The sequence below is a fragment of the Telmatherina bonti genome (genome assembly GCF_933228915.1).
Source record: "Telmatherina bonti genome assembly, chromosome: 16".
NCBI lineage: Eukaryota > Metazoa > Chordata > Actinopteri > Atheriniformes > Telmatherinidae > Telmatherina > Telmatherina bonti.
In genome coordinates this window covers 14,144,495-14,172,209 of record NC_136614.1, presented here as the reverse complement: position 1 = coordinate 14,172,209, position 27,715 = coordinate 14,144,495, and the positions used below count along the sequence as shown (strand labels likewise).

Here is a 27,715-nt window from a genome sequence, read left to right as displayed (position 1 = left end):
ACTTAAAATCAAATACAAGCCTCTGAATAAATTTTGTGCTGAAATAAGGAAGTTGCATTTTCCTTTCCTGTGGTTAGTGAGGGTTGTTCATCTAATCAGTAGCAGATGTAATGTCTAAAATGTGATTATCCCACATCCATAAGATATGTGCTGAGAGTGTGTATCCTGTATGATGTGTTACTGTGTGTCTGTATTACAATGTGTCCCTACAGAGCCTTTGCTGTTATTGTGTTCATGCTGAAAAGACTTCTCAAAGGCATTTTCCTTCTTTTTCTGCTTCCTTTCTAGACATTCTTTATTGACGTTCCTCTGTCCTGTGTGACCCCGCAGACACAGAGAGGTATGACCACACACTGTCAATTTACACAGCACCTGTATGCAGGTCCAGAAGTGGATTAAAAAAAAATGAAGCTGAATGAATCTTTTCTGAACTTTATCATGAGTCAGAGTTTGTTGGAAAACTGGGAGGCTTCCCTTTCGTTTGTTTGGTTTTTCAACCAGACTGCGTGTGTCTTTTTGTGTGTGTTTGTTTCCATAAAGCTCAGCAAATGTGTGCCATAATGAAACGCTGTGGTGCAACTTAAGCGTGCATCACCACCCACACAAACTGCAGTACATGCAGTCAGCAGCGCTCTAAACACTGTACTTCTTCACATCATGTCACTTTTCTGGTCTCTGCTCTGCACTTAACCTTCCATCCCCCTTCTCCTTAAGAAAGGAGAGAAACTCCTCTCTTGTCAGTTAAAAGCTTTACGGTATCTGCTTAGCATATATGTGTGTTCACTATCCACTATTCACTGAGTCAAACATGTACTCTAATCTTGCAATTTTATATTAAAATAAAAGATGAGCTTACTATTTGTGTCTTACATGTGTAGTTTTTTTTTTTTTTAAATCAGTAATGGCACTGATTAACTATAGGCCACGAGTGCCCAGCTCTGGTCCTTGAGGGCCACAATCCTTCAGGTTTTCCATGTATTACTGTTCCAACAAACCCGACTCAAACTAATCACTCATTAGCTACGGTTACATGATGTTTTTTAATTTGGAATTGATAATTTGTAATCAAATCATTCAGAATTAACATTTTCTCCTACGAGTTTACATGAAAATAATAATAAATGAGCGTTTACATGAAACATGTCCTTACTTAATTCCTTTTTAGAACGGCGGGTCGGGAAGGGTTCTGATTGGACAGAGGGCGCATGTGACGTATGACGTATACCGAAAATAAACAAAATTGGCTCCCTGCTTCTGGTCTTTTCAGTCGTAGCTTTTAAAAACTACAAATTAAGTGCACGTTTCACCGCTATTTTTATTATAAATGTGAAGTAGCAGCTCAACACGAGCATACTATTTCACGTTTTGCAGCAACTGAGAGGGAGAAAAAAGACACCCCACCGAACACAGGTGGCAAACAACGCGCGTCATAGGGACAGGACAAGGTAACGAGCATGTGCAGAATGACTGGAGTTAACTTAGAGCGGAATGAAGGTTTACATGACAGAGGAATTAAATAGTTTGGAATTAAAATGCGAATTAACCAGCCACTTACATTAATTAAGTTTAATTCCAAATAGAAATTAGCATTAGGAATGAAGTGTTTACATGGTCGTTTTTCATCAGTTTAAAGCGGAATTAACTTTAATTTGGAATTAAACAGGAATTAAAACTCCCACGTAAACGCATGGATTGTGCAGAACTTCATTGGCTTGCTATGTTCGGTTTCCATGGCGACGGAAACGATTTGGTTTTAGAGAGGTTTTTTTTACTCGAATTTTAAGTAACGTCCCGGGAGGGGGTCTCAGTGATTGGTCATCTTCTCCAGGTTGTGCACGTTCACGAGAAGAAAGCCACGCCCACTTTCACTGCTCACTTTAACTACCACCAGTAGTTGACCAATCAGACGTAGCCTGCGGGCAGGACAGAGGGCGGAGCTTTCTCTGTTTACTTGTTTCTGGCAGAGGCTGATCTGAGAGGATCAATACAAGATGAATGAAGGGGTTTATGAAAAATGCGTGATTTATTTCGTATCATTCTGGACTTGCATATTAAATTAAATTAGACTGAAATGTGGTTAATAGAGTCACTTTAAGCTGCAGTTCTCGTAAAATTTCGTTGCACAGGAAAGATTGTAGAGTTTCCACTTGCTGGGGAGGATTTGCTTTGGCTTTTCGAAGCCCTTCTCTCTCATTTCCTTTTCTAATACATTGTAAAACCCTGCAGTTTCTTTAACCATTTGCAAAAAATGTTTCTGTCTACTCCTCCATCAATCCATACACCATCTTTACCTGAAATAGACTGACCTACGTCATGTCCAGGGACACCTTATGAGAGCGTCAAAACGTTTTTAGCAACATTTGAGAGGTTTTTAGAAATGTTGGTGTTTCCCATTACCAGTTCTTAATTGCGATATTTAGGTTTTGCACAGTTCTAGAGGGTAATGGAAACAAAAACGATGCAAAATGAAGGTGGGTTAGTCCTGGCTTTAAAGACATAAATAATAAAAAGGTGTAAGGTTCTGATCTTTTTTATATAAATGCTCAGGATATAAAAAGAAGAAATAAATCTGCTTTAAAACATTTAAACACTTTTATTATTATAAGCCAAAATATTGGTTAAATACATTTTTCCATCTGTAGTTTGGTATATATAATTAAAAATATCAGGTTTCACACAAATATGCTTCACAATAATGTTTTTATGCTAAGTCCATTATAATTGTGTCATCAGCCTGTCTGCTGCAGTTTCTGTTTTTAAGTCAATAACAGACTGCAAACAAGTGTGGGAAATTTTAGATATTTGAAATGAGATTAAATTGTGATTCTTGGGGCTAGGAAGTCTTAAATTGTCTTAAATTTGTTGTATATTATTGTCCTGATTCTGATAAACTGTTTTTAAAAACTTCAATTAGTTGTGCTTTTTAAAAGCTGTGATTGAACATGAGTTTAAGTCTGAAAGCATCTGAGCTTCTTGCTGCTTAACGTCCGCGTAACTACAGACTCTAAACGCTGATTTTAGCTGCTACTGACTCGTGGGAAGTCAGCTTACCAAACAAAATGTGTTTAAAAATAGATTTTTCAGAGTTGTCATTATCAGTGTTTGTCTCCTCATCCTCAACCAGCAAACAGTTTATGGTGGTGCAAGCGAAGTGACAGCTGGAAGTCCAAAAATAGATTTTACAAGACTGGTAATGTCGCACATTTCCACTCCAGATCACCAGGAAATGTATTAATTATTTTTCTTTTATTGAGCTACACATTGAATTAAGCATAAAAGAGAAATCTCAGGGATGTTATGAATTTGTTTGTTTATAGCAACCAACCAGATCCAGACTTCTCAGAGAGCATAGGTTTGTATAGTCAGTTTAATATGGCAGCCATATTGTCCATTCTCCGTGATTGGCTTTGACCCAGTGATTGGGAAATAGACAGCTCAGCTGTTTCCAGCTCTCTTACATAGATGGGGGGGGTAATTGTGGAAAGAGTAATTGTATCTATGGTGATTTAAAGCTTTCAGAGTTAAAATGGGAAGCAAATCTCACCGACCAAATGTTCCCCCTTGTCAGGTTTACATGGACAGACAGACAGACTGGGTGTAGTCATCCCCAAGGCCAGGCTAGAAATAACAACTTACTCACCATGGGAGTCCCAGTGTGGTAACTGGTGAGACCTGCCGAAGCAGTCATAACTCTTTATTTGGCTCATTTGTGTGTAGAGTAGCAGAAAAAGCTTCTTAGGGAAGCAGCGCTTTTTTGTGATTCATTCATCCTCACTTTTTTATATCTAAAGTTTAAGATATCTTCAGAAATGATTCAAATTTAGTGCTTTTAGAGTCAAATGATCAATTGATTGACTGATGTTTTACTCGAAAAGGGGAAAAAATGCAATATTGTAGATTCTTGTTGCAAATGTTTGATTCCCATTTTTTATTTTTGGATATTAATTCATTTATATTTTTGTCTTTGGTTGGTGAAAAAAAACATTTACATTAAATTTCAAGACACAAATGATTAATTATTGATGAATGAAGATGGTTTATTGTATTATTAGTTGAATAACATAACAGGCAAAATGGTTAAAACAAAGATAAATCAAAAGGGTGAAGGCTTAAGGAAAATCTTCGATAACCCCAACCCCGTCTTACACACAGGAATATCAATATATAAAGAAATAAATTGGAATTTCACAGCTGGTTGAAACAAAACCAAAGCCCATGGTGCACCTAGCATTGTTATGCTAACTTTGACAAGTGGTGCCATTTCTTTTATCGCATATTAGCATGGATTGCAGCTCAGCAAGTGTCAGAAACAGCAGCTTCACATGGCTGAGTATCATGCAAATTCCCAGTTAACGGAGTTGCAGTGAGCTGCAGCATGCTGCAGGTTAACAGTGTCCATAATAACACTAAATGTTTATCTCTTTCAAAAACATTATTATTCATCTATTAAGCAGCAGAGTAGCTGACAAACTCACAAGCACAAACTCAGTTGGTGTTGGTGAAACTAATGCATTAGGAAAGTATGAATCACCTGAGCTGGTCCCTCTTCCCTGCAGGAAGGAAGGATTTTAACCAAGCAGAATGGTTGTGACGACCCAAGACGGTCACAATAGCAGTTCAACAGGAAGCTCCACCTCTGGACATGAATGAACTGACACTTTGAAGATGCTAAAACAGTTTTATTTTCTTCAGCTTGTAGCTGCATTTAACTTTTCCAGCTGCAAGATGTTTTTTCTGATAAAAGAGAGTGATTTTTTTTTATCAGCTGTGAATTGATGCTTTAAACCTTTTTGATTTTATTATGAAAAGCAAAAATATGAAGTTCCATCCCAAAGCCAGCATGCCCCCACTTTTGCATAGTTTTTAGCGCTAATGAAGGAAACACTGCAAACGTATTGGAGCATGTAAAAGAAATATGCACCCTGAACCGCTCAAAGAGTTGAATATGAGATAATTTAACCCAATTTAACATGCACTGAAATGTCTGTATTTTCTTTTCTTGGGTGTGACAGCTGGAATGTAGTAATGAGGGTTAAAGTCAGCTTTCATCTGTCAAGGAAATCTTAAAAATGTCCTGCATCTTAGATCTTTACACCGATTACCTGTTTTGTTTTTAAACGGATGTATCAGATGTATGATAAAGTAAAATTTTTGGACATCACCTCCCATTAACTCCTGCTGCTCTGACAGGCTGTGACTCCAGTGTAACTAATACAGGAAAAAAAGCAGCTATTGCGGTGATATTTGCAGGAAATACTCAACTAACTTGAAAATTGGTGACATTTGCTTTGAATTTATTTGTTTTCGGAGTTAAAAGAAATCATCACCATCCTGAAGTCGGACCATATAAAAAAAAAAAAACGTGCATTTGACTAAGTTGTATCAACAAACTCCAGAGACGGTGTGTGAAAGAGAAATGGCAATTAGACAACTGCTTCCAGACTGCTTCAACGGGATGTGTGTGAGTGAATGTTTCTAAAAGAAAGAGTGACTGAAAGGAGGAATCCTTCTTTTGTCTGGATGAAGTCTGAAGTTTCCTGGGAAGCTCTCAAATCCTCTCTGGAATGTGTGTGTGTGTGTGTGTGTGTGTGTGTGTGTGTGTGTGTGTGTGTGTGTGTGTGTGTGTGTGTGTGTGTGTGTGTGTGTGTGTGTGTGTGTGTGTGTGTGTGTGTGTTGCTGCTGGGGAATGGCCTGTCACCACATTTATACAAGGAATGCAAATATTTGTGTGTATGTGTGTGCGTTTCAGTGATGTAGTGTAGTATAACTGTTGCCATAGTGACATGGTATCCTTTGGTGTTTCGCTCTTTGTGTCTTTTGGTCTTTTTAATCTGTTTTGTCTTCATTTCTGTTCAGTTGTTTAGATGTCAGCCCACAGTTCAGATTTCATCAGCTGCTCTCATTAATGTGTTTATTTCGTCGGGTGTTTGATGAATCCTCCTGTCTCTCTTTTAGCCTGCTGCTATGTGTGTAAACATAAAGTTACATTAACAGATAAAGTATTAGTTGTTTTGGATATTAGGTCTTGTGTGAGATGCCTGTGAGTTCCGCTAAGTCACTTAATTTAGAGGTGTTGTTAGTTTTCTTTAAAAATAAAAAATCTTATAAAATATATTTATTGAGCGACAAAAGTCTGCATGAAAAATTAAGCTTCTTATATTTTTAATAATTTTTTTTTGTTAATTTGATTATGATAATAAATCTAGTCCTCGAAAGATAAAGGAACATGTTTATTTTTTTTTTAGTTGAGTTGATTTATTTCAAACAAATAAAAGTAATAAGAAAAGAAAAATATATGTACATACCTATACATATGTACAAATGTACATACACACACGTATATGCATACATAAACATACTAATTAAGAAAATAATAAAAATCACAAATATTAATATTAATAACAAAATATGACAATAACTACTCATCAATTCAATAAATAAATAAATTCGTGAGACTTGGCTTATAAAATGTAAAATATAAAACAAAGTATTTTTGCAGAAGTTTTTAGATTGAAAGTTCCTTTTTGTAACTTAAGTTTAGCTTTTTTGTCTTTTTAAATCCATATTTAAAACTTTGGAAAAGTAAATGACACATTACAGAATTTTTTTTTAACTACATTTAGGTACTGAACAATTAATATTCATTAGATATTACGACAGACTGAAAGAGAAGCGGTTTGCAGACAATCAAGCTCAGTTACGGCTGAAGAAACAGGAGTTTTGAGCTTGTTCTGGTACAGTAGTATCAAGTGTTGCATCTTTGCAAAGTCCCATGTAATTATATCTCATCAAGTAAATGTAAAATAACAGCCAGGTATCATATATGCAACTACAAAGGCTGGATAATGTCGTGTCGGAGCTGGTTTTTAAGATGTGTTTTCCCAGCACATGGGGAAACGAGTGCACACACGAGGATTGCAGTAAACTGGAACTGAATATCAAAGAGAAACAATCCTCGCCGCAGCGTCATGTTTGGAAGATCTTTTTGCTGCTTCATTTAAGTTTTTCTTTTTGTTTTCCTGCTGTTCTGTTTTGTGTAGGATGGTGATGGAGGAGGGGGGCCAGAGAAACAGAGGGAGGGGGGCTCCAGTTGTGGCACAAGCAGAGGGGAGGCAGATCTTTGTGGAACTTGGTGAGTGACTTTTACTCTCCGTAGCTCATGACTAGTGTGTGCTTATCAAACATGTTGCTAGTAGAGATGTCTGGCATTATCTGCATTCAGATATCGGCTGATATTAACATTAAAATGCAATATTGGAAATTATCGACATTGGTTTTCACTTTTTTAATGACATAACTTTCCACAACAAGCACATATTATATATAAAACTATTCAGTTACGTCTTCTCTGAATCAAAATGACAAAATATAGGAGATGTCATGTATATTTTTTTTAGATCTTTTTGTTTGTTTGGCACAACTCGCTCCAAAAATATCAGTTGACAGTGGTTTTGGAAATTAAGTTGGATATCAGTAAAAAAAAAAAAAAAAAAAAAGCCAACATCAAATATCTCTAGTTGCCACATAAATAAAATCAAATAATTTATAGAGCATTTTATAATACATAAAATGCAACTCAAAGTGCTTCACATTAAAAGCGTAATAAACTTGCACGCCCATCACATTAACATGACTCTAAATTTACCATTAAAACATACACATAAACATAGTTACATAGAAGTGTATAAACAGAAAAAAAAAAACAAAAACTAAAATAATGTAAATATTATTGAATCGAAAAATCAAAAATCTGGATTTTTTTGCTTCGCATTCTTAAAATCGATTTTTTTTTTTCTTTTTCAAATAATAATCCATTATGAAATTTTAGTCATTTTTATAGTTTTTATTGATCTTTTTACTTGTCTTCTTGGGCATTATAGCAGCAGAATGATGGTCTGGATACTGTGTTGTTTTTTCCGAAGTGAAATCAGGAAAATTGACAAGCAAAAAAAAAAAGTTTTATACATTGTCTTTTTTGTTTTTAGTCTACAAAAAAAACTGCAATATCAAAGAATTGTGAGAATCGCAATTTAAATCGAATCTTCACCCAAAAAATCGGAATCAAATCGAATTGGGACAAAAGCGCATCGTCACAGCCCTAATAAATATTAAATAAAACAAAATACCCTGAAAATATAATAGGTAAAATACACTAAAATACAATTAAAAAAGATATAAACTATATAATAAAAATAATCTTTCTCTTAAAAATACCAGCACTCCCAACTGCCCTCAGGTCGCATGGCAGGCTGTTCCACAGTGGAGGACCATAAAAACTAAATGTCTCAAATTAAACGTTACTTTAGTTTGACCTCTGAGGAAAACAAGTTGACTTTGAGGTAGAGATCTACATCTGGAAGATACTTTCCTTTTACTTCTGCTGCATGTTAATAAACAGGAAGAGTTTGTGAATGTCTCTTTCTTTAACAGGAGAGCAGAACTTGGATGCCATTTGTCTTTCTACATATCGGACTGCCTGCAAGCTCAGATTCATACAGAAGAGATGCAACTGTGAGTCACTGCTAATTAAATTAACTACAATGAAATATTTTCATTTCAATCCTGAATACATTTAACAACAGTGTTAAAGATTTGCAGACTATCCTGCATATAAGTGGAAAGAAATTCAGTAAAAATGTTTCTCTTAATTATAAAGATAATCTTACTGTGCAATCATGTTCCTAGATCATTTAAAACTTGCAGATTGTGTAAAAGTCTTCATTACAGTGGGTGAAAAATAAAATAATTTAAAAATAAAATGCATGATTTCACTGCCTTGATTGATGTCCTTCGCAGTGCATCTGATTGACATATATAATGTGATCGAGGCGGTGCGGGACGCCGGTTTAAATGCAGTGGAGCTACATGCTGGCATCTCTGTAACCAGACTGGAGAACCTGGTGTCCTCCCTGTTCAACCAGCTCAGCAAACGCCTGCCCACTACACACACCATCAACCAACACGAGAGCACCGTCCTCCTGGTCGAGTTCATACTGGCCGCCGTCGACTGGTAAACACAAAATAAGCAACATTTCTTTTTCTCTCATAGAAGTCAGCTGATATAATCTTGTTAAAGTGTGTGTGTGTGTGTGTGTGTGTGTTGCAGTGAGCCAGATAGCCGTCTGACAGTTCTGTCTGTGAAGGCGATGCTGGCCACACTGTGTGGAGGGAAACTGGTGGATAAACTTCGATGTGAGTACCAGTTCATATCATTATTAACTTGGAATTTTTTACCTAAATTATCCCACAGAAATTACAAATGCAAACACAGTGATGGACTTCAGTGATGTCGGTTGCAAAATGTATCTTTTTTTTTTATATATGCTAAATATTACAGGACATAAATGATTATGAGTATGTTTGTAAAGTATAAAGGTAATTAGAATAAGTAAATAAAGTTTATATAAATATCACCTGTCACAGATACTGCTCACAAAATGCTTAACAGGCCAGATAAAATAAAAAATTTAAAAAAGCATTAAATATACACATTGTTTCCCCTTCGGTCTGAATGGGTCGTCACCGCAAATCATTGCACAGGTGAACTTTTGGCACGTTTTACACCGGATACCCTTCCTGACGCAACCCTCTGTATTTATCCAGGATTTGGACCAGCTGTTTGAGAGCAATCATGTCCCTCTGGGGGCTGCAGCAGCATAGGGGTCATAAAATTAAATGCATGTAAAAAAAAAAAATAAAATAAATAAATAAATACAAGAAAATAATAATGATGTAAAAAATAAAAATAAATAAATACAAGAAAATAATAATTAAAAAAAAAAAAAAAAAAAAAGCCCAGGTCTAAATAAAAACTTGTTGGAATAAAAATATCTTCTGCTGTTTATAAAAAACACCCACAGTGTCTAATCTACGCACACATCAGCAGATCATTCCACAGTCTGGGAGCTGCTGCTCGGAGTTATCAGGCTCCTCGCGTCATAAAGCGAGTGCGAGGGAGCATGACAAGGTTCTGATTGGATCTCTCCATCTTCTTTAAAATAGCTTTGAAAGTAAAAATCTGAAGGTTTAAGACAAAAATATGGCCAATATCAACGTAGCTGCCATGTTTCCACTTCGAGAAGTGAATCTGAATGCTTGCTGAGATGACTATACGATTATCCAGTCTCTCCTGAGGAGAAGTGGCACGTTCTGTTACGCTGCCCATGTGTCCATGGAGTTATTTTCTCTGGCTGAGAAACCTTCAGAATCACGTTAAGAAGTTAGCATGATGCATGTTGGATGCAGACTGTACGATGGTGATAATACCAGCTGCTTTATAGTCGTCTAAAACAACAACACAGATTCCATTCATCACATTAGCATAAGTCGGTTTCATGAGTTGACAGACTGGAAAATTACTCTTCTGTTTACTTTTCTGTGTGTGTTACTACATTCAGGGGTTTGCTATTCAGCCAGGACCTAGAATTACACCCCGATTTGTCTCTCGGTGCTGTCATGATTTGAACTGCCAGCATATGATAGAGCTCGTTGCCGCTGCTCATTCGGCTTTTTCTTTGTCTTTTCAGCCACCATGTTTAGGTTTGTTTTTGTTTTTATACACATAAGTAGCAGTATTACATCAATCAACATCTCATTTGGTGATAAAGTCTTGTTTGTAGAAGCATTGTGATCCTAAAAGGCAGTTGGTCTTTTTGGTGACTCCACAGAAAAGGTGTAGTGCGGTGCAGAAAAGCATATTTCTTTCAATGCTTCTTATATCATTATTTAAAGCTTTCTCCACATGGTAACTCTGAATATTACTGAAATCAAGCTCAGCATCATTTCGAGGATCCAGCTACTGTCTGAGCTCTTTATATTCAGTCGTTTAGTCCCTTGTTTGAGCTTAAATGCATTTAAATACATTGAAGAACTCTTGGTGAATGTTTCTGTCATACTTGGAGTCCATGTTGATTCACGTACATGTTTCATATGTGCCACCTTGTGGAAAATACATGTCAGTGCTGCTGTTCATGCTGATTTGCCTCCACACATTACTGTAGTGTTGAGAAAAACCCACGTAGATACTCGCCTTGCTTCAGGGGGCAAAAAACTGACTGAACAATTAAGATTACTAGCTCCGCCAAGCAGGTTATGTTTTACCGGCGTTTCTGTTTTTCTGTCTGTTTGTGTTCAAGATAACTCAAAAAGTTATGGACAGATTTTCATGACATTTTCAGGGGTTGTTGGACTTGTGAAAAGGAAGAACTAATTTCATTTTGGATCCAGGGATTTTTAAAAAGGACTCTTTAACGTTGTGTTTGTCGGAGTGTGACGGGCCAAGCAGTGAAGAACAGTCAGGTTTAAAGTTCAAAAATATGGTTTTTATTGTGGCCCAAAAAAGAAAATGTTATTTTAACATAAATAAATAAATCAGGCCTATAAAAGAGGTCAACTTAACAAAACTGTAATCAAAGAACTTGTAATAAAAGTAACTCAAGCAACAAAACAAAACAAACTGACCTAATAATAACTAATGACACACAATCTTAAATAGTGGCTGATCAGCCCAAACAAAAACAGACAAAGGGGACGACACACAAAAACCTAACTAAATGAACAAAAGAAAACCCTAAATTCACATTTCTGCCACTGGTTTGGTCCATTTAGCTGTCTCCACCCCGTGGCCAGCTGCTGGTTCACAGCCAAGGAACTGGAGCCACTGAAACTTAAAGGGGAAAGAAAATGAAACATCATACCATCACAACATCAACTAAAATGCGTGCTTTTTCAGAAAGTTGCGATGCTCCATGAAACGAATGTCTCACAAAAATATTGCTCTGTAAATTAAATCCTGGTTGAAGAAAAATCTTAGTGTTTATGTGATGCATTTTGATATCACCTGTGTGGCTGTAGACACAGCCATCACACGGAGGTTTGCACTTTTCTAGTTTTTAGGGTTTTTTTTCTAACAGTGCCCATGTATTTGCAGATGTGTTTTCTCAGGTTTCTGACTCCAGTGGTGTGTTGGTACTGTCCAAGTTTGACAGTTTTCTAAGGGAGATTCTCAAGTTGCCCACGGCTGTACATGAAGGACCATCCTTTGGCTACACACACACCGTAGCACGCTCCTGTTTCCCACAGCAGGTAAACACACATCATTTATCTCAATTTCACTACTTAGAGACTAGGGCTGTGACAATATGCTTTTGTCCCGATTCGATTTGATTCCGATTTTTTTCGGGTGCTGATTCGATTTAAATTGCGATTCTCAAAATTCTTTGATATTGCTGATTTTCGTCGATTAAAACCCCCCAAAAAAATTATAAAACCTTTTTTGCTAGTAATTTTTCTTGAGTTCAGTTAGGAGAAAACAACACAGTAGCCAGACCATCATTCTGCTGCTATAATGCCCAAGAAGACAAGTAAAAAGATCAATAAAACCAATGAAAATGAGAAAAATCTATAGTAGATTTATTTTATTTCATTGAAAAAAAATAAAAATTGTAACAAAAAAATCTATTTTAAAATTGTGAAACAAAAAATCCCTATTTTTGATTTTTCGATTCGATTTTCCCACCACTATTAGAGACATACTCTGGATGATAATAAAATAAACCTAAGGGAAAAGTGTGGTAATTTTTGTTTGGTTGATTATTAAAACCCTAAATTGGAAAGCCTGATTCGTCCCATTTGCAATGAGGTATGAGGTGGAAGGATTGTGCTTCTCTGGAATGACAAACAAGCTAAAAGTGGGTAGTGACCCTCAAAAAATGTGCAGTATGGTCCAATTGGAATTCGTGCTTGTTTAGAGATGCTTGGTGGATTGGATGATTGGTCTTTTCCAACAGGAATAAGGAGAAAACACACATATGTTTGGCATTTTTACTCTTCATCAGCCTTGTTGCACTTCCCTGTGGGATTGGCTTCTCATTCCTCGACCAGGTGAAGCTGAAGGTCGACCAGAGTGCTTGTGTTGGTCAGTCTGGTACTTACAGCTCTGGTACTTACTGGTACTTCCGATCATTCCATGCTCTAAAGGTCTGGAGGTACTCTGTGATGATGCCGCCTCTGTGAGGAGTGTTGTCGTCCTGGAGGATGATGTCATGCCAGCAGGAGAATATCGCATTGCAATGGATTTTTTGGACTTCAACCCACAAGATATTCTGTGTTGTGTGTTCAATAAATGCTTGATACGTACAATTTAAACCTTGTAAATGAGTATAATCAGGCTACACAACACTAGTTTATAATATGAAAGGGAAGAAATGATTGACAGCTAATTCGCTAAATTTTGTGCTGATTATCTGACTTGGATGTCTGCACTCTGTTTCTGAACAGTTTTGTCTGTTTTAAACATTTTATCACGCAGAAGAGGGTGATGCTCAACATGTTCCTGGACATCATAGCAGATACTCCTCAGTGTCTCGTCTGGCTGCCTCTCATGCACCGCATGGCCAACGTGGAGCATGGTATACACATGCACACACACACATCTCACACAGATTAATTGTTCTTTTTTTTCCAGTTTCTTTTTTTCCCTTTAATTCCTAATGTTGTTTTGTTTGTTTTTAAGCCACTTAGTGTGTAAATATATTATAACTGAGTGCACTGAGTTGGATAAAGTAGGTATAGAATATAGATTAATTTTTAGATAGCAATTTCTGGTTGATTGTTAAAGTAAAAATAAATTCTTGAGGTGTATTTTTCCAGCTTTCCCCTACAGCTGTTCCACCAAAACAAACCTCTAACAGGCAAAAACAGAAAATAATATTGTAGAAAATATTGCCAATTGTAAATCAGTAGAATTTCTGTGCTGTAAAAAGTCCCTTTTGGCGTTTATTGAATTTTTAAATCTTATCTGATGAATGATCATTTTAAAGGTTTTATCCAGTGTTACATCATACCACACAGTCAGTAACTCCTACCAAGAAGATTTATATATTTTTCTACAACTTTCCCCAGTATTGATTACTTGCATACCCAGTCAGGCAGTTATGATTTCATCGTAACATGAATTTAGTGGATAAAATCTGCAAAGAGAATGTTTTAATTTCTTGTTTTTAGACAGTCCCTCTGTTGTAAGGTGCTTTAGGATATCTTGATTTCTAAGGTTGGGATGACATGCTTTTGTCCTGATTCGTTTCAGATTTTTTTAGGTGCTGATTTGATTTAAATTGCGATTCTCATAATTCTTCAATATTGCTGATTTTTGTAGACTAGAAGCAAAAACAAATGTACAAAACTTTTTTTTGCTTGTCATTTTTCTTAATTTCAATGAGGAAAAAACAACACAGTAACCAGACCATCATTCTGCTGCTATAATGCACAAGAAGACGAGTAAAAAGATCAATAAAAACAATAAAAATGACTAAAATTTAAAATGGATCATTTTTATTTATTTAGGAAAAAAAAAAAAAGATTTTAGAATTGTGAAGCAAAAAATCCAGATATTGGATTTTTTCAATCCGATTTCCCACCCTTAATGATTTCTGGCTTTGTTGGGAAATGTTATTTTTCTTTTGTTATGTGACTGAAAGTAGTAGCCTCGACCTCGTATGAAACTAAAGACTCTGGATTTTTATCAAACTTGATACAAGCTGAAAGGAATTAGATCATTTTATTAATTTCTAATATTAATTTCAAGCAACATATTCAGCCAGTTAGAGCGGACGATACAGCAGGCTGTGAAATAAACAGTGGAGGGAGGGGGGGGGTCGGTGGTCTGAGATCAAGGATGACTTAACAGAAATCACTTGTAGTGAATAAATTTTTTTAATGATAAAATGAGTGAGAAAGCTGATAATGTTACTGTTTTGTTTTTTTCCTCAGTCTATCACCCCGTATCATGCTCCTACTGCCGTGGCAACGGGATGACTGGCTTCCGCTATCGCTGCCTCCGCTGCCGTGGTTACCAGCTCTGCCAGAACTGCTTCTGGCGCGGCAATGCCAGCGGCTCTCATAGCAACCAGCACCAGATGAAGGAGCACTCATCCTGGGTGAGCCATCGTGCTGTTTCTCGTTTATCGCACCAGGGGGCACTCACTGTGTTTGGTTGTGCGACCTTCATGGTTGAACTTGGATGAACTTTGAAAACATGAGATGTGACATTTTTTTTCTGGTTCTCGTTTCTTCAAAGAGCTTTTTTTTTAAGGAGGTCTTCATTTCACTGTTGAAGGTGAAATTATAAACATTGCCTTTATGCTGTTTTTTTTCCCTATTAAACACACAACAGATAATAACTATGTATGTAATTATTGCAAATGAAGTTAATGAATTATCAAACTAATAAATATCAGTTAAAAATGGCCAGATTTAGCTTTTTTCCCCCATAATGTAGATGTATTTACCTCTAACAGTCTGGCAGTGACACTGCTATGATAAACCTGAAAGGATTCATTAATATATGGGGATGAAATTGTTGAGTCATTTATTGCAATGTCTTTGTATAACTTGTCCCTTAAATGTTACATTCATGTGATCAACCTCTTGTGATAGAGCTCCTTCCTGCTCATACTAAATCCTGTGTTTTCTGCTTCATATTATTCCCAGAGTAAGTGTTTTTTATTATTATAGAGCACTGTAACACAATGCAGGAGAATCAGATTCAGCTGTCCTGTCATTTGGGATGAGGTGTTTATTCAGTACGCATGTACTTAAAGTAATTAAAAGCTCAAGTTGAGACATAAGGAACTCATCCATACAAATTCATTTCAGATATTAATACGATATAAATGTTTTTCAACTACTATCATTGTCTGTAAACTGATGTGTTGCATATTACTTAAACAGAATATAAATAATATTAAAACTTTTAGCCATAAAACTGCTGATGCTTTTTAAACTCATAGCCCAAAAAGAAGTATAAGTGGGTCTGTCTGAAATGATACTTTGGATTGCTGTGTTGTAAACAACACAGCTTTAAGTCATACATGCATTATTTATTGCATCTAGATGAAAGCCATTGATAATCAGTCAATAGCCACTTAAAGAGGATGCAGCAGGAAGGACATGGAGCGGATGTTTGCTGGATGTAAAAGATATGTAGCCCAGAAACTTTTTATCTTTTTTTTTTCACAGATCTGCAAGAAAATATCACAAGATATGTAATGAATTAATAAATATTGATGACATGACATGAAACATTTATTATTTTATGTCTGATTGTAATGAGGAAGCAGTCTTATCCAGCACGGAAGTGTACTTAACACTAGCAATGTTTACATGGACACAAGTATTCAGATTAAAACCCTGACTGGAATAAAAGTACTTTATGTAAACATATGAATTGGGAGATTCTGATCTGATCACGCTAATTCAGATCAAACTTTTACTCCAGTTCATACGGGTGGGTTATGCTGATTGTTGTTCCGATCAGCGTGCATGAAAACACGTATTGTTGGGTGGACAAATAATAAAGTTTAATTTTAAGAAAAGGGCCCTGCGATGGACTGGCAAGCTGTCCAGTGTGTACCCTGAAGACTGCTGGGTCAGGCTCCAGTAGGGATGCACCGATACTGATACCAGTAACAATATCGGCTCAATACCAAGTGTGTACTTGGTATTAATAAAAGTGTACTGATACCACAACCGATACCCGATACCACACGATTCAAGCTAGCACAGATGTGTTTGATGACACGCTTCGGACATGTTTTAAAAGAAATAAATGTCTTGACTGTTAAAATGTGACGTTTTTTGTTACACTAAAAGCAAGATCTTTGGTTTAAAACCACACATTTATAGTTGTATTTAGGTAAAATGTGCCAAATCATAATGAAACTTGTTGAAATTGTTAGATCTGTGATGTTATATCTGTACTGGTTAGGTAACTTTAGAACGGATGGGTCATTTATTACAACCTAATGAAATTTTACACAGTTATAACAGCAATAATAACCATAGTCAAAATAATGTTCACATAAACAGATTTGGCATCGGCAAATATCGGTATCTGCAGATTATTAAATTCCAGATATCGGTATCGAATCAGAACTCCCAAAAAGTGGACCGGTCCATCCCTAGACTCCAGCTTCCCCGCGACCTTTTGTCGGACTAAGTGGTTAGGATCATGAACGAATGAATGAATTTAAAGAAAAGGGAAAAAAGATTTTATGTGTAGGGGAAAATGGGGTGTGACCAAAACAGAACTGATCAATATGTCATGCAAAAACATTGCTTAAGATGTTAAAAGAAATTTAAATATAAAAGAAGGAAAAACTGTTAAAAGCGATAAGTACTGGTTTACATCCAACATCACTGGTTTTCCTCTGCATGCGATGCACGTAAACACTCTTCATGATCATAAAACAGGACAGGCAGTTTAAGTGATGTTGTGTTTATAAACATGACTTGTTGTTTCAGGAAGTGTTTTACAGGCGGGAAGAAATGCACTTAGACTAAGCGTTGTATCGATCTTTCTTTCTGTGATTGCAGAAGTCGTCGGCGACAAAGCTCGGCCGAGCCCTGAGCAGGACTCTGGGCTGTGTGTCATCAAGGGAGGCCCCCCACCCAATTTACCCCGAAGAACCTGAAAGGACCCTGAACCTCGCCAACATTGTGTATGAGCTCACAATAAACACATTTTCAAACAAATGGCAATAATTAAAATTTTCTAATTACAATTTAATCCTTTGATGCATCATGTCTGCTACAGTGGGTACTTATTTAAAGGCTTTTTCTCGTATGTGGGGATCGTATGTTTGCAAGTTTGCCACTTGTGTGTACATTAGAAGAGTCACCCAACACACTGCCGCTCACTGAAGAAAAAAAAAAATTATAAAATTTCAAATATGCACGTACATGTAATTACCAACTTTACGTCAGTGATAAACAGAACAAGAACATACTAGTCAATTTTTATAGAATATTTCTATTATATATATATATATATGACAATATAATATCTTAAATTTTCAACTTATTGCGCCTTGTTATTGTCAAATCCTCTGTATTGTTACTTAACCAGGTAGAAAACAGTGAGAATATTTACAGGTATTTGGTTTAACGTTAGAAATATTTTGACATTAACCTGGTTAAAACTTTGAATAACATCCTACCATTCGGAGTAAACAGTAGTTGTGCTAATATATTTTCCATGTTCTGGTAGGGTGGCCAGATCGTCCCACATTTGTTACTTTTCACACGTCCCACAAACGGGGCGCTGTCCCGCATCGGTATGACCAGGCTTCACTTTTGTGAAGGAAAAAAAAAACCAAACAAAACAAAATGGGCTTTTACTAATTGTGTGTGGCAAAATATTTGATGGCTGTCACATCACACCCCCTGCTGATTTGATTGGCACTCATGTCAATCAATCTAGGAGGTGGGACTTAATGCACATCTAGGATGCACCGGTGCACCAACTAATGAAAACAAATAAATAGAAAAATACACCATCATGGAGGACAGGAAGACGACCTCAGCGAAGAAGAAAAGAAGGTTTTGTTACAACAAACACTGGGAAAGCATATATTTCGGGGTTAAACCTGTTCGAAGAGACTGTGAGGGTATTTTGTGATGTTTGTCAAAGTAATTTTTCTGTGTCACATGGTGGGGAATATGACGTGAAACGGCACAAAAAATCCGAGAGTCACAAAAAGAACGTGCTACTCAGAGGGGAGGCTTCCCAGTTAAAGGACATGTTCCTGATTAAACCTCGACTGCTAATTCTGTTTGATTCTTTATAACGTGAAAGGAACAAGGAAATGGTATGCAACCTTTTACTGTTTCCCTTTGTCAGAGAACTTGAATTTCAATAAAAAAAAATATAGTAACAGATTGGTTATGTTGGATAGTAATTTTATTACCAAAGAGCAGAATATAAAGCTTTTTTTTTTTTTAAATCCCACATTTGGTGACAGAAGATCTGGTCACCCTATGTGCTGGTGTTACTTGCTTTATTTAGACCTTTAAACACCTTAATATTGTATCCTACCAGAGTTTTAATTGCATCTTGCTTTGATATTATTTATATTGTGGATAAAATGTCCAAAATGCTTTTCAAGGCACCAAAAGCACGTTGCAAGTTTTGCCTCCAACTCCACATCTTTTTTTAAAAATATAAATGACTTTAGACTTGTGTTTTTTAAGAGCTTCATTTCCTGTTTGGGTTCGATTTGATTGCTTTTTTTCTCTATAAAAATATCTGACAACATCAGCGCCAGCAGATTTTACTGCAGAACAGAAGACGTTGCATTTTTTGAGGGCTTCTTGTTTCTTTAAAGAGCAGTTTTATCAGTTCTTTGTTTCATTGTTTCAAGGCTGGAGTAAAATGAAGATGGACTACACCTCAAGACTCCTGAAGAGCTACCATCCTGCAGGTTTTAGTGGTTCTCTGCTGCAACACACTTGACCCAAATCAATGTGTCATTTACAGACAGATGCAGAACCTTTTCATTTGAATCAAGTGCGTTGCACCAGGGAAACACTAAACCCTGCAGGACAGTAGTTCTCGAGGACCAGAGCCGCTGACCCCTGGACTAAACTAATATTTTAACCTAAATTTGAAATATTTTCTCATTAAAGTGAGCTCTGTATCTGGAATATTCACATCTAGTGATTTTTATCGTCTTATTTTTATGCTCAATATTATGTTGCAACCATTATGAAAGCTGCAACACACATAAAAGAGCAATACACACATTTGTGTTAAACTTAATTCTTAAAGGTGGAGTATGTAAGATTTTCAATATTTTCAAAATAAATTAACTAAAAAATAACTACAATCATAATTACATGGTTTTTTGAACATGTAGGTTCCAGTCTGTCCATATTTGATGTGTTATTAAATTACAAGTTTAATTAATGACAAAGACCCTTCTTAAATGTTTGCCTACCAGTAAAAAAAAAAAAAAGTGCTATTTGTCATTTGTCATTAATTAAACTTGTAATTTAACAGCGCATCAAATATGGAACCTACATGTTCAAAAAACCATGTAATTATGATTGTAGTTATTTTATTAGTTAATTTATTTTGAAAATATTGAAAATCTTGCATACTCCACCTTTAAATAAATGTTGAAGGTTTCAAATAAAATATTAACCTTGCATTAACTATTCTTTGTGTAACTGATTGGATTTGATAGTTTTGTTTAGTTTTTGGGCAGATTTTATGTTTCTTTTGGCATCTTTTACAGATATGTTTCATTGTAGTTTTTGTCCTTAACTGGGATCATGATGGGGATCATCTGTAATCGCTGACACTTTGTGTCATCTAAAGTCACTGAAGCAACGGGAGGACAAACAACATTTACATTTACTTAACCTTAGATCAGAAAATGTTGCAGCTGTCTTGTTAATGTTTAACTGTGACAAATTCTTCTTCCCCTTGACTCCCAAGTGGCAGGCTATAAACTCACAGAAGGTAGTCACTGGTGCATTTAAATTCAGATGCCATGAATAACATGACAGTCTCACCTCAGTAGCATAACGCTTTGGTTGCTCCGCCCCTTTGTGGAGGATTTGTAGTGTTTGATTGTCCAAACTGCAGCACACTGGGTCATTGCAGACCTGCAGGCATTAACCTTATATTCAGGCCAGAACTCTACAGAGAAGTGAGTACGCTTACAGCAGTTCTCTGTCACATTCAATTCTCCTACAAGTCGACATTTTTAAGAGCCTCTGTCTTGTTAGTTTCCCTTTTGATCTCCAGTTTTTCTCCTTGTCTCTTTGTCTTTTTCTCTGCCTCTGTCGATCTTTGGCCTGTCTGTGTTTGCTCAGACCCTTTCGATTCACTGTTGCATGAATGCACTCAAAAGCACATGACAGCGTGCGGGTATGTGAGTGTAAGAAGGTGTATTTTCAGACAGGCAGGCCTTTGAGTTTTAGTGATTGCTTTGTGTTTACATTGTTGATTATAAGGTTCCAATACATGATGTGTTTGTGCTTGCAGCCCCTCCAGAGCAACTGGGAACCCCAGCGAGACCATGTTGCTGTCTACACCAGTGCCCAAGACCTCCAAGAGGTAAAAGCTTACATGATAGCTGGAGTAACATATCAGCTTTGTGTTGTATATTTTGTGTTTGATTGGAATTTTGCAATTTTGTGGCCATTAAACCACATAAATCAAGTTTAATCTATGCTGACTTGGCAGCAAGTGCTTATTTAGTTCACTTAATTTATTGTATTTAGCTGTTATAACAAAGAAATGTCATCAACAAAAACTGTTTTTATTTAATTATTGGTAGATTTTTAATGTTTAAATTGCTGTTTTTCTAATTTAGTGTCACTGTGGATTGAATATTGTTGCATTACAAAATGGTTTATTGCATCATAGAAAACTTCATTGTGTGCTTTTATCTGTTCCCATACATAAAGCAGCATAAAGAAACACAGTTTTATGTGAATATTGAAACTTAGCCTTATTTGTAGCTGAAACTTAAAGCAGCAGTAGACTTGTTAAAGAGTCACATGTTTTTTTGGGTTTTTTTTTGGATTACATAATAGTTTTTACTTCTTTACATCTATATTTTTAAGGCAGATATGAAATATTTTTCTTCTTTCTGGGAGGCAAATGTAAAGGAAATGGTATTTTTCCTGACAGTGTGATTTTGTTGTATTACACAGACATGTACAAATTGATTGTATACTATAACATGCTAGCATGAAAAAAAGACTTTAATAGAGATAAGACTTTATTTATCTCACAGTGGAGAAATTCACTGTTACATAGGCTCTCAGAAACAACAAGGAGGGTGCAAATAGTAATGAAAGGTGCAAACAAAGTAGATAGTGCAAATAGGTAGTAAATAATAATAATAAAAATAAAAATATAACTAAAATCCACTACGAGTTAAAAAAAATCTAAAGAACAAGCAAAACGAGCAAAATACTATATACAATGCACATTAAAGATGTGATATACAATATATATATAAAATATTATATATATATATATATATATATATATATATATATATATATATATATATATATATATAAGACAATATGTGAAGCTGTGTGAACCATAAATGTATATTAAATCATGGCATACTTACAAAGGGTTCAGTAGAGACAAAATAGAAATAGTTGGATGAAATTTCATCAGTTAATGAAGGAGGATCAAGCGATAGATGCATCATTATTAGCAAGTGGGATGCTGACTTTTTACAGGTTTTTTTTCTTGTTTTTTGTTTTTGGCTGCACAGTTTGGCCGCAGCTCAACGAATGAACGAGGAGCACGCTCTGATCGCAGCGTATGTGAATCGCCTGCAGAGCAGCCCACGGTGAGAGGAGCACGAACACAGCAAGGGGGGGGGGGGGTTACATAAGAGGGTATAAGGAGGGGAGAGCAGTGCAGGACTTTCAGACTTCCTGATTAATTTCAAAGCAAGACATCCACCTGCTTTAAATAGCAGGAAAAGAGTTTTCCAGCAATGCTTCTTATTTCTTGTCTGAACTCTGAAAAAGTTTCATATCCAAACACGAGTATATTAGCTAATAAACTGTCAAACCTAATGAGTTGCAGCTACGTTGCTGGTCATCTGGTTAACTGGTTAAAGGTTTACTTAGTTTATGTCAATAAACCAGAAGTGAGAAGTTGATTTAGTTAAAAAAAAAAAAAAAAAAAAAAGTAATTTTAAACTGATGAATTTTCTTGATTTTAAATTGAAATTGATGCTACATGAGTGAACATGTGAATACTTTGCTTATTCGCTCCTTGTTTCAGGACGGTGGACAGTCCCAGCAGGCAGGATGAGGAGCATGCACTGATCGCTCGATACACCTCCCGACTGGCGGAGACAGAGGGCGCAGGAGTGAGTCAAAAATATGTCAAATCTTCTTAGTTTTACTGGCGCAGAGATGTTACAGATTCTGTGAGAGTTGTCAAGAAGCCAAACTTTGTTTTTATTGTTTAAAAGATGAAAAAAATAAAGAGCTTTACTAAGTTGTGTGTGTTTAAGGTGATCCCAACACGGAGCATCAACTTCGATGCAAACAAGCAGAAGAGGGAACTCATTGCTCAGCTGGAGTGCAAAAACAGGTACATCACACGTAAATGCACGGAGATGCCTCATCAGAATTTACATGAAGTTAATGATAAATGACTTTTCATTTATTCAGTTTTTTTCTTCTCGGGTTATAATTAATTGTGTTATTAACACTTACTTAGACAAGTAGGCAGTACCTGTTAAGACTTTCTGTTGCGATCATCTGTTTCTGTTTGCATTGAAGTGATTTTTGCCCGTTCTTCCTATAAATGCTTCTGGTTTTTCATCGTGTTTTCATCAGGAGACAAGAAAGCTCTCGTACCTCTTGAGATTGTCTTTAATATACTTTGAGGTGTCTTTGTTGCATTTTTGTTCAGGTTTGTGAAATGGAAGCCATCTTTTTTTCCATTGCCCATTTTTATTGACTGAATACTACTATTGTGTGACTCAATTCAATTCAATTCAATTCAACTTTATTTCTATAGAACCAGTTCACAATAATGTTGTCACAGGGTACTTTACATACACATCATATTAAGCCAATTCATGTGTAGTCTATAATAGAAACCAACTGACTGCATCGAGTCATGACTTCCATCCAATCCCCCATCCTGAGCTGCACGCGGCGACAGTGGGAAGGAAAAAACTCCCCTTTAACTGGAAGAAAACCTCCGGCAGAACCCGGCTCAGGGAGGGCAGCCATCTGCCTCGACTGGTTGGGGTGGAGACGACAGGAAGGATTCATTCTTCTTTTTACAGATTAAATCATAACACAAGTGTAAATATCACCTTCGTTCATGTAGACGTGCGTACAGGGGTTTGCGATGCGATACAAGAAACTTGCACAGGCACTGCAACCAGTCAGCGAAGGTGTGATTGACTTTTCAGGTAAAACATTAATTTTTCAGAATCAACCTCAAGATCTGACATCAAATGATGATTTTCTTAGAAATTTTAACTTCTTTGTTTTGTTTTGTTTTTAAATTGTTTTTTTCTCTTTTGTAAAGTCGAGTTAATGGCGAGATTTCTGTCAGTTTAAGCTAAATCTCCCGACTTTACTTCATGCTTTATTCGTCTCGTACCGCCGTGAAAATGCCAAAAATCCCGCCAATATCACAACCAATCGAATTCCTTGGAGACAAACGATGTTAGAGCGTGATGAACGACACTGTCGCTTAGGGCTGTGACGATATGCTTTTGTCCAGATTCGATTCGATTCCGATTTTTTGGGTGCCGATTCGATTTAAATTGCGATTCTCACAATTCTTCGATATTGCTGATTTTTGTAGATTAAAAACAAAAAAATGAATAAAACCTTTTCATTTTTCTTGCTTTCAATTAGGGAAAAAAACAACCCAGTAGCCAGACCATCATTCTGCTGCTAAGTAAAAAGATCAATAAAAACAATAAAAATTACCAAAATTTTGTAATGGATTATTTTTATTTATTTAAGAAAAAAAAGATTTTTTAACAAAAAATCGATTTTAAAATTGTGAAGCAAAAAAATCCAGATTTTCTATTTTTCGATTCGATTTTCCCACCCCTACTGTCGCTGCTGTTTGTCGTGTCCCGTGTGTTTCACCTGGGTTTCCATTATCCTTGCTAAAATCATTTTAAACTGATTTCCAGAAGTGAGCTGTTTGACTGTTGCCTCGTCGTGTCTTCTCTGAAAGGACGGCAGTGTTTGTTGCTTCACGTTGAAAACACGTCCCGTTCCTTCCTGTTTGATTTACTTCCTGCGCTGAATGTCCGCAGCGAGGGTGGAAACTTTTTCTTCTAATATTTTAGTCTCAAACATGCATTATTCCAAAACTGAAAGGAGAACCTGCAGAGGAGTGTTCTGTCCACATCTTCTCATGCTGCTTGTAGCACTTCCCAGCCTCTGCTGACCAGTGTGTTTTTCATTTCCTAGAGAGATCTTGGCAGAGATCAAACGTCTTCGTGCGGAGCATGACGCAGCGTGCCAGCACAGCCCGGAGAAGGGCGGCACCAACCCAACTCTGCTGGCTGAGCTTCGCCTGCTCAGGTAAAGATGCAGTCTGCCAAGGAACAGACTGCCTCAACAATAAAGAATATATTTTATTTGTTTTTATTCAGATGTTTTCTGAGCCATGAGGAAGTTTCAAAAGCAAATTTTCAGCTCGGCTTTTTTTTTTCTTCTTCCTGCATTGTTCCTACATTACAAACCGCACGGTGGAATCGGCAGGAATTTTGCTGTGTTGTTTTTTCCACCGCAGATAGCAGATGGCAGGGACAGATGGTGGATTTAGCCAAAAAATTCTGAAACACGGGAGGTTTAGGCTTTCCAGTAAGAACAAAACAAACAAACAAAAAGAATAAATTACAGTGGGTCAAGTGGATGTTTGCTTTAACACAACCATTGGTTGTTCAAAGCAAGCTGTCAAATTCGGCACGTTGTCGCTTTAAATGTCTCTACTTGAACCATCTCCAGTGACCGTCAAACCCTCACAGACTCAGAGTGTTGGAGTGTTGGAGCTCAGAAGGCTGCAAAATAGTTTTAACCCTTAAGGGTATCTTGTTCACTGCAGCAGACATCTATTTAAAGCCTGATTTTTAGTATATTTATCAGTAACGATGCTATATTTGCAAGTTTCCCACTTGAGTGGACATAAGGAGAGTCCACCAACACACTGCCACTCACTGAGGGATAAAGAAATATGAAAGAAAATGTCAATTTTTTATAGAATATTTCTCTTATACAAACATGACAAGATATTATTTGTATTTCTACAGAACTGATAAAATAAATTAACTAAATAAGGGAAAAAAAAGAATATGAAAGACAAAGGAAAGTGTCTCTGTACATGTCTGCAGCAGGAAAATATTGTACATGAATAAATGTGGCATTAATAATATTTTTTAATAATTTATGCATCAGAGGGTCAAAAAGAGGAACGGGACACAGCTGATGCCTGAAAGGAAGTCATTGTCTTTACAAGAAAACAAAGGAAAAAATTCCTTCAAATTAGCAAATTAAAAAAGAAAGGCAATGAACAAAACAAATCATATGCCGACATTTAAACACAGAAATAATTTTGAAAATGACTCAACGACTGAGCAGCGAGGTCCTGGCTCTTAACTTTAAAATCCCGTTGATGTCGCTCACTTTTTCCTCACAGAAACCCTTTTACTGGCCGTAGCATCTCATGTGGAAGCCATGACACTGACTGGAAGCTTAAAGTGGAACTATTATGTGCATTTCAATTTATTTTTATTTCTGAGCCCAGAAGGGCTGGGATTGATCGAGTTATTGTCACAAATCGCTTTATTTACTTCAGACCGACCCTCTCCGTAGGCTGTCAGATCAGCCTGTGGGCAAAACGAGTGGACTGAGACTCTTCCGCATTAAGCCCCGCCTCCCGCCACTGCACTACATCGGAAGCGCGCACCGCAACTGCTTTCACCGTCATTGTAACATCTCATAAACAGAAGGATTAGGCTCATATGAACTCAATAAAAAAATAAAATACAATGTCAACACATAGCATACAGCCCTACATGCTGGAACCTGAATCAGAGCCTGAAAACGAAGTGGAAAACAGCAACCCACAGCAACGAATGCAGCAGGATGTCTCTCTTTGGTAAACTCACCAGCCATCGTTGGAAATAACTTTATCCGACGTTTTCCACCCGCCTTATGTATTTGTACATGCCCTTGTTAACCAGTAGAAGGTAACCAATCACTGAACCTTATCCCCCGGGACGTCACAAGGATTTCCAAGTAGAAAAAAAACCTCTAAAACGACGCGTTTTTCGTCGCCATGGAAACCGAACGGAGAGAGTGCTGGAACTCAAACTCAAACTCAAACATGCGTTTAGGTGATAAAAAACAGTGCCGTTCACATGTCTGATGAGGATTCAACACTGTAACACTGTAGAAAGCTCAGAAAACTCCAAATACCATAATAGCACCCCTTTAAAGAAAAGGATAAATGATTGAGTCTGTTTTCTTTTATCTGTCTGGAAGACGGCAGGCGGCTTCCTGTCAGTCCGGCTGTGTGTGGCTGATGTCTGCAGTCCACTCAGAAATAACCCCCTCGCCCAGCTGTCTTAGAACACTGTGATAGTCAGAATCGGTGATCCGGCACGGCCTGTAGGATGCAGTGTAATGCCTTCCCCTCTCGCTGCTTTAGTGGCACCACTTAGTGGAAAAAAACTCCATGTCTGTGTATTTTGTAGCCTTCAGTGCATTGTGGGTAAATGACTCACATCTCAGCAGCACATACTGTAAATATTTACCGTGCATTTGAAAGAAATAAAGATAAAGCCAGAAATATTACTGTCTAATGTGACCTCTCACAAGTCACGAGAAAGCCTCATAATAAATCTGAGAATATTGATAAAGTGGTCAGTTCTGGCTTTCCTCCTGCTGTATCACTGTTCTAGGACTGAATAGAGATGAAACTCTTTTCCGTCTGTGATTCAGATGCTTATTTTAATTGTTTATTTATTCATTTATCTTATTACCGTGCGAAGAGCAGCCAGGAATGAAACACAACTCCTGCTTTAATCTCCCGTCCAGACCACATACTGTTTATATGTATATACAGTGTTAAATCTTTGTTTCCTTAAAGCAGATTGAGCATTTTATCAATCCTGACTGGAAGAAGTTAGCAGTTTCATGTTGATCCATCTTATCTGGTTTCATTGTTTTGCTGCCTGCCGCAGACCACTGCTTTTTCTCTAACCCATGCAGCTCAGCGGCGAATGCTCACTCCAGAAATTTTGCAAGGATTTGAAGCTTAATGTTCCCGTAATGTTCCCTAGGTTAAATGTCCTTTGATCTCCAGTTATCCACGGCTACATTCAATCACTTCAGGGTTTCA

General features: G+C 36.8%; 1 protein-coding gene across 3 annotated transcripts in view; it reads left to right on the top strand.

The window, feature by feature from the left end:
• The window catches only part of dtnba (dystrobrevin, beta a), a 47,198-nt gene that overhangs the window by 8,839 nt on the left and 10,644 nt on the right, over window positions 1-27,715 (top strand). For all 3 annotated transcript variants that reach the window (XM_079255643.1, XM_079255641.1, XM_079255642.1), the window contains exons 2-15: window positions 289-340; window positions 7,041-7,132; window positions 8,431-8,511; window positions 8,797-9,010; window positions 9,107-9,192; window positions 11,930-12,084; window positions 13,310-13,409; window positions 14,770-14,936; window positions 17,374-17,498; window positions 20,831-20,902; window positions 22,086-22,163; window positions 22,607-22,694; window positions 22,842-22,921; window positions 24,781-24,894. In XM_079255643.1, coding sequence (XP_079111769.1) covers window positions 7,042-7,132; window positions 8,431-8,511; window positions 8,797-9,010; window positions 9,107-9,192; window positions 11,930-12,084; window positions 13,310-13,409; window positions 14,770-14,936; window positions 17,374-17,498; window positions 20,831-20,902; window positions 22,086-22,163; window positions 22,607-22,694; window positions 22,842-22,921; window positions 24,781-24,894 — 1,451 coding nt within the window. In that variant the 5' untranslated portion in view covers window positions 289-340; window position 7,041. The remainder of the gene's footprint in view (window positions 1-288; window positions 341-7,040; window positions 7,133-8,430; window positions 8,512-8,796; window positions 9,011-9,106; window positions 9,193-11,929; window positions 12,085-13,309; window positions 13,410-14,769; window positions 14,937-17,373; window positions 17,499-20,830; window positions 20,903-22,085; window positions 22,164-22,606; window positions 22,695-22,841; window positions 22,922-24,780; window positions 24,895-27,715) is intronic.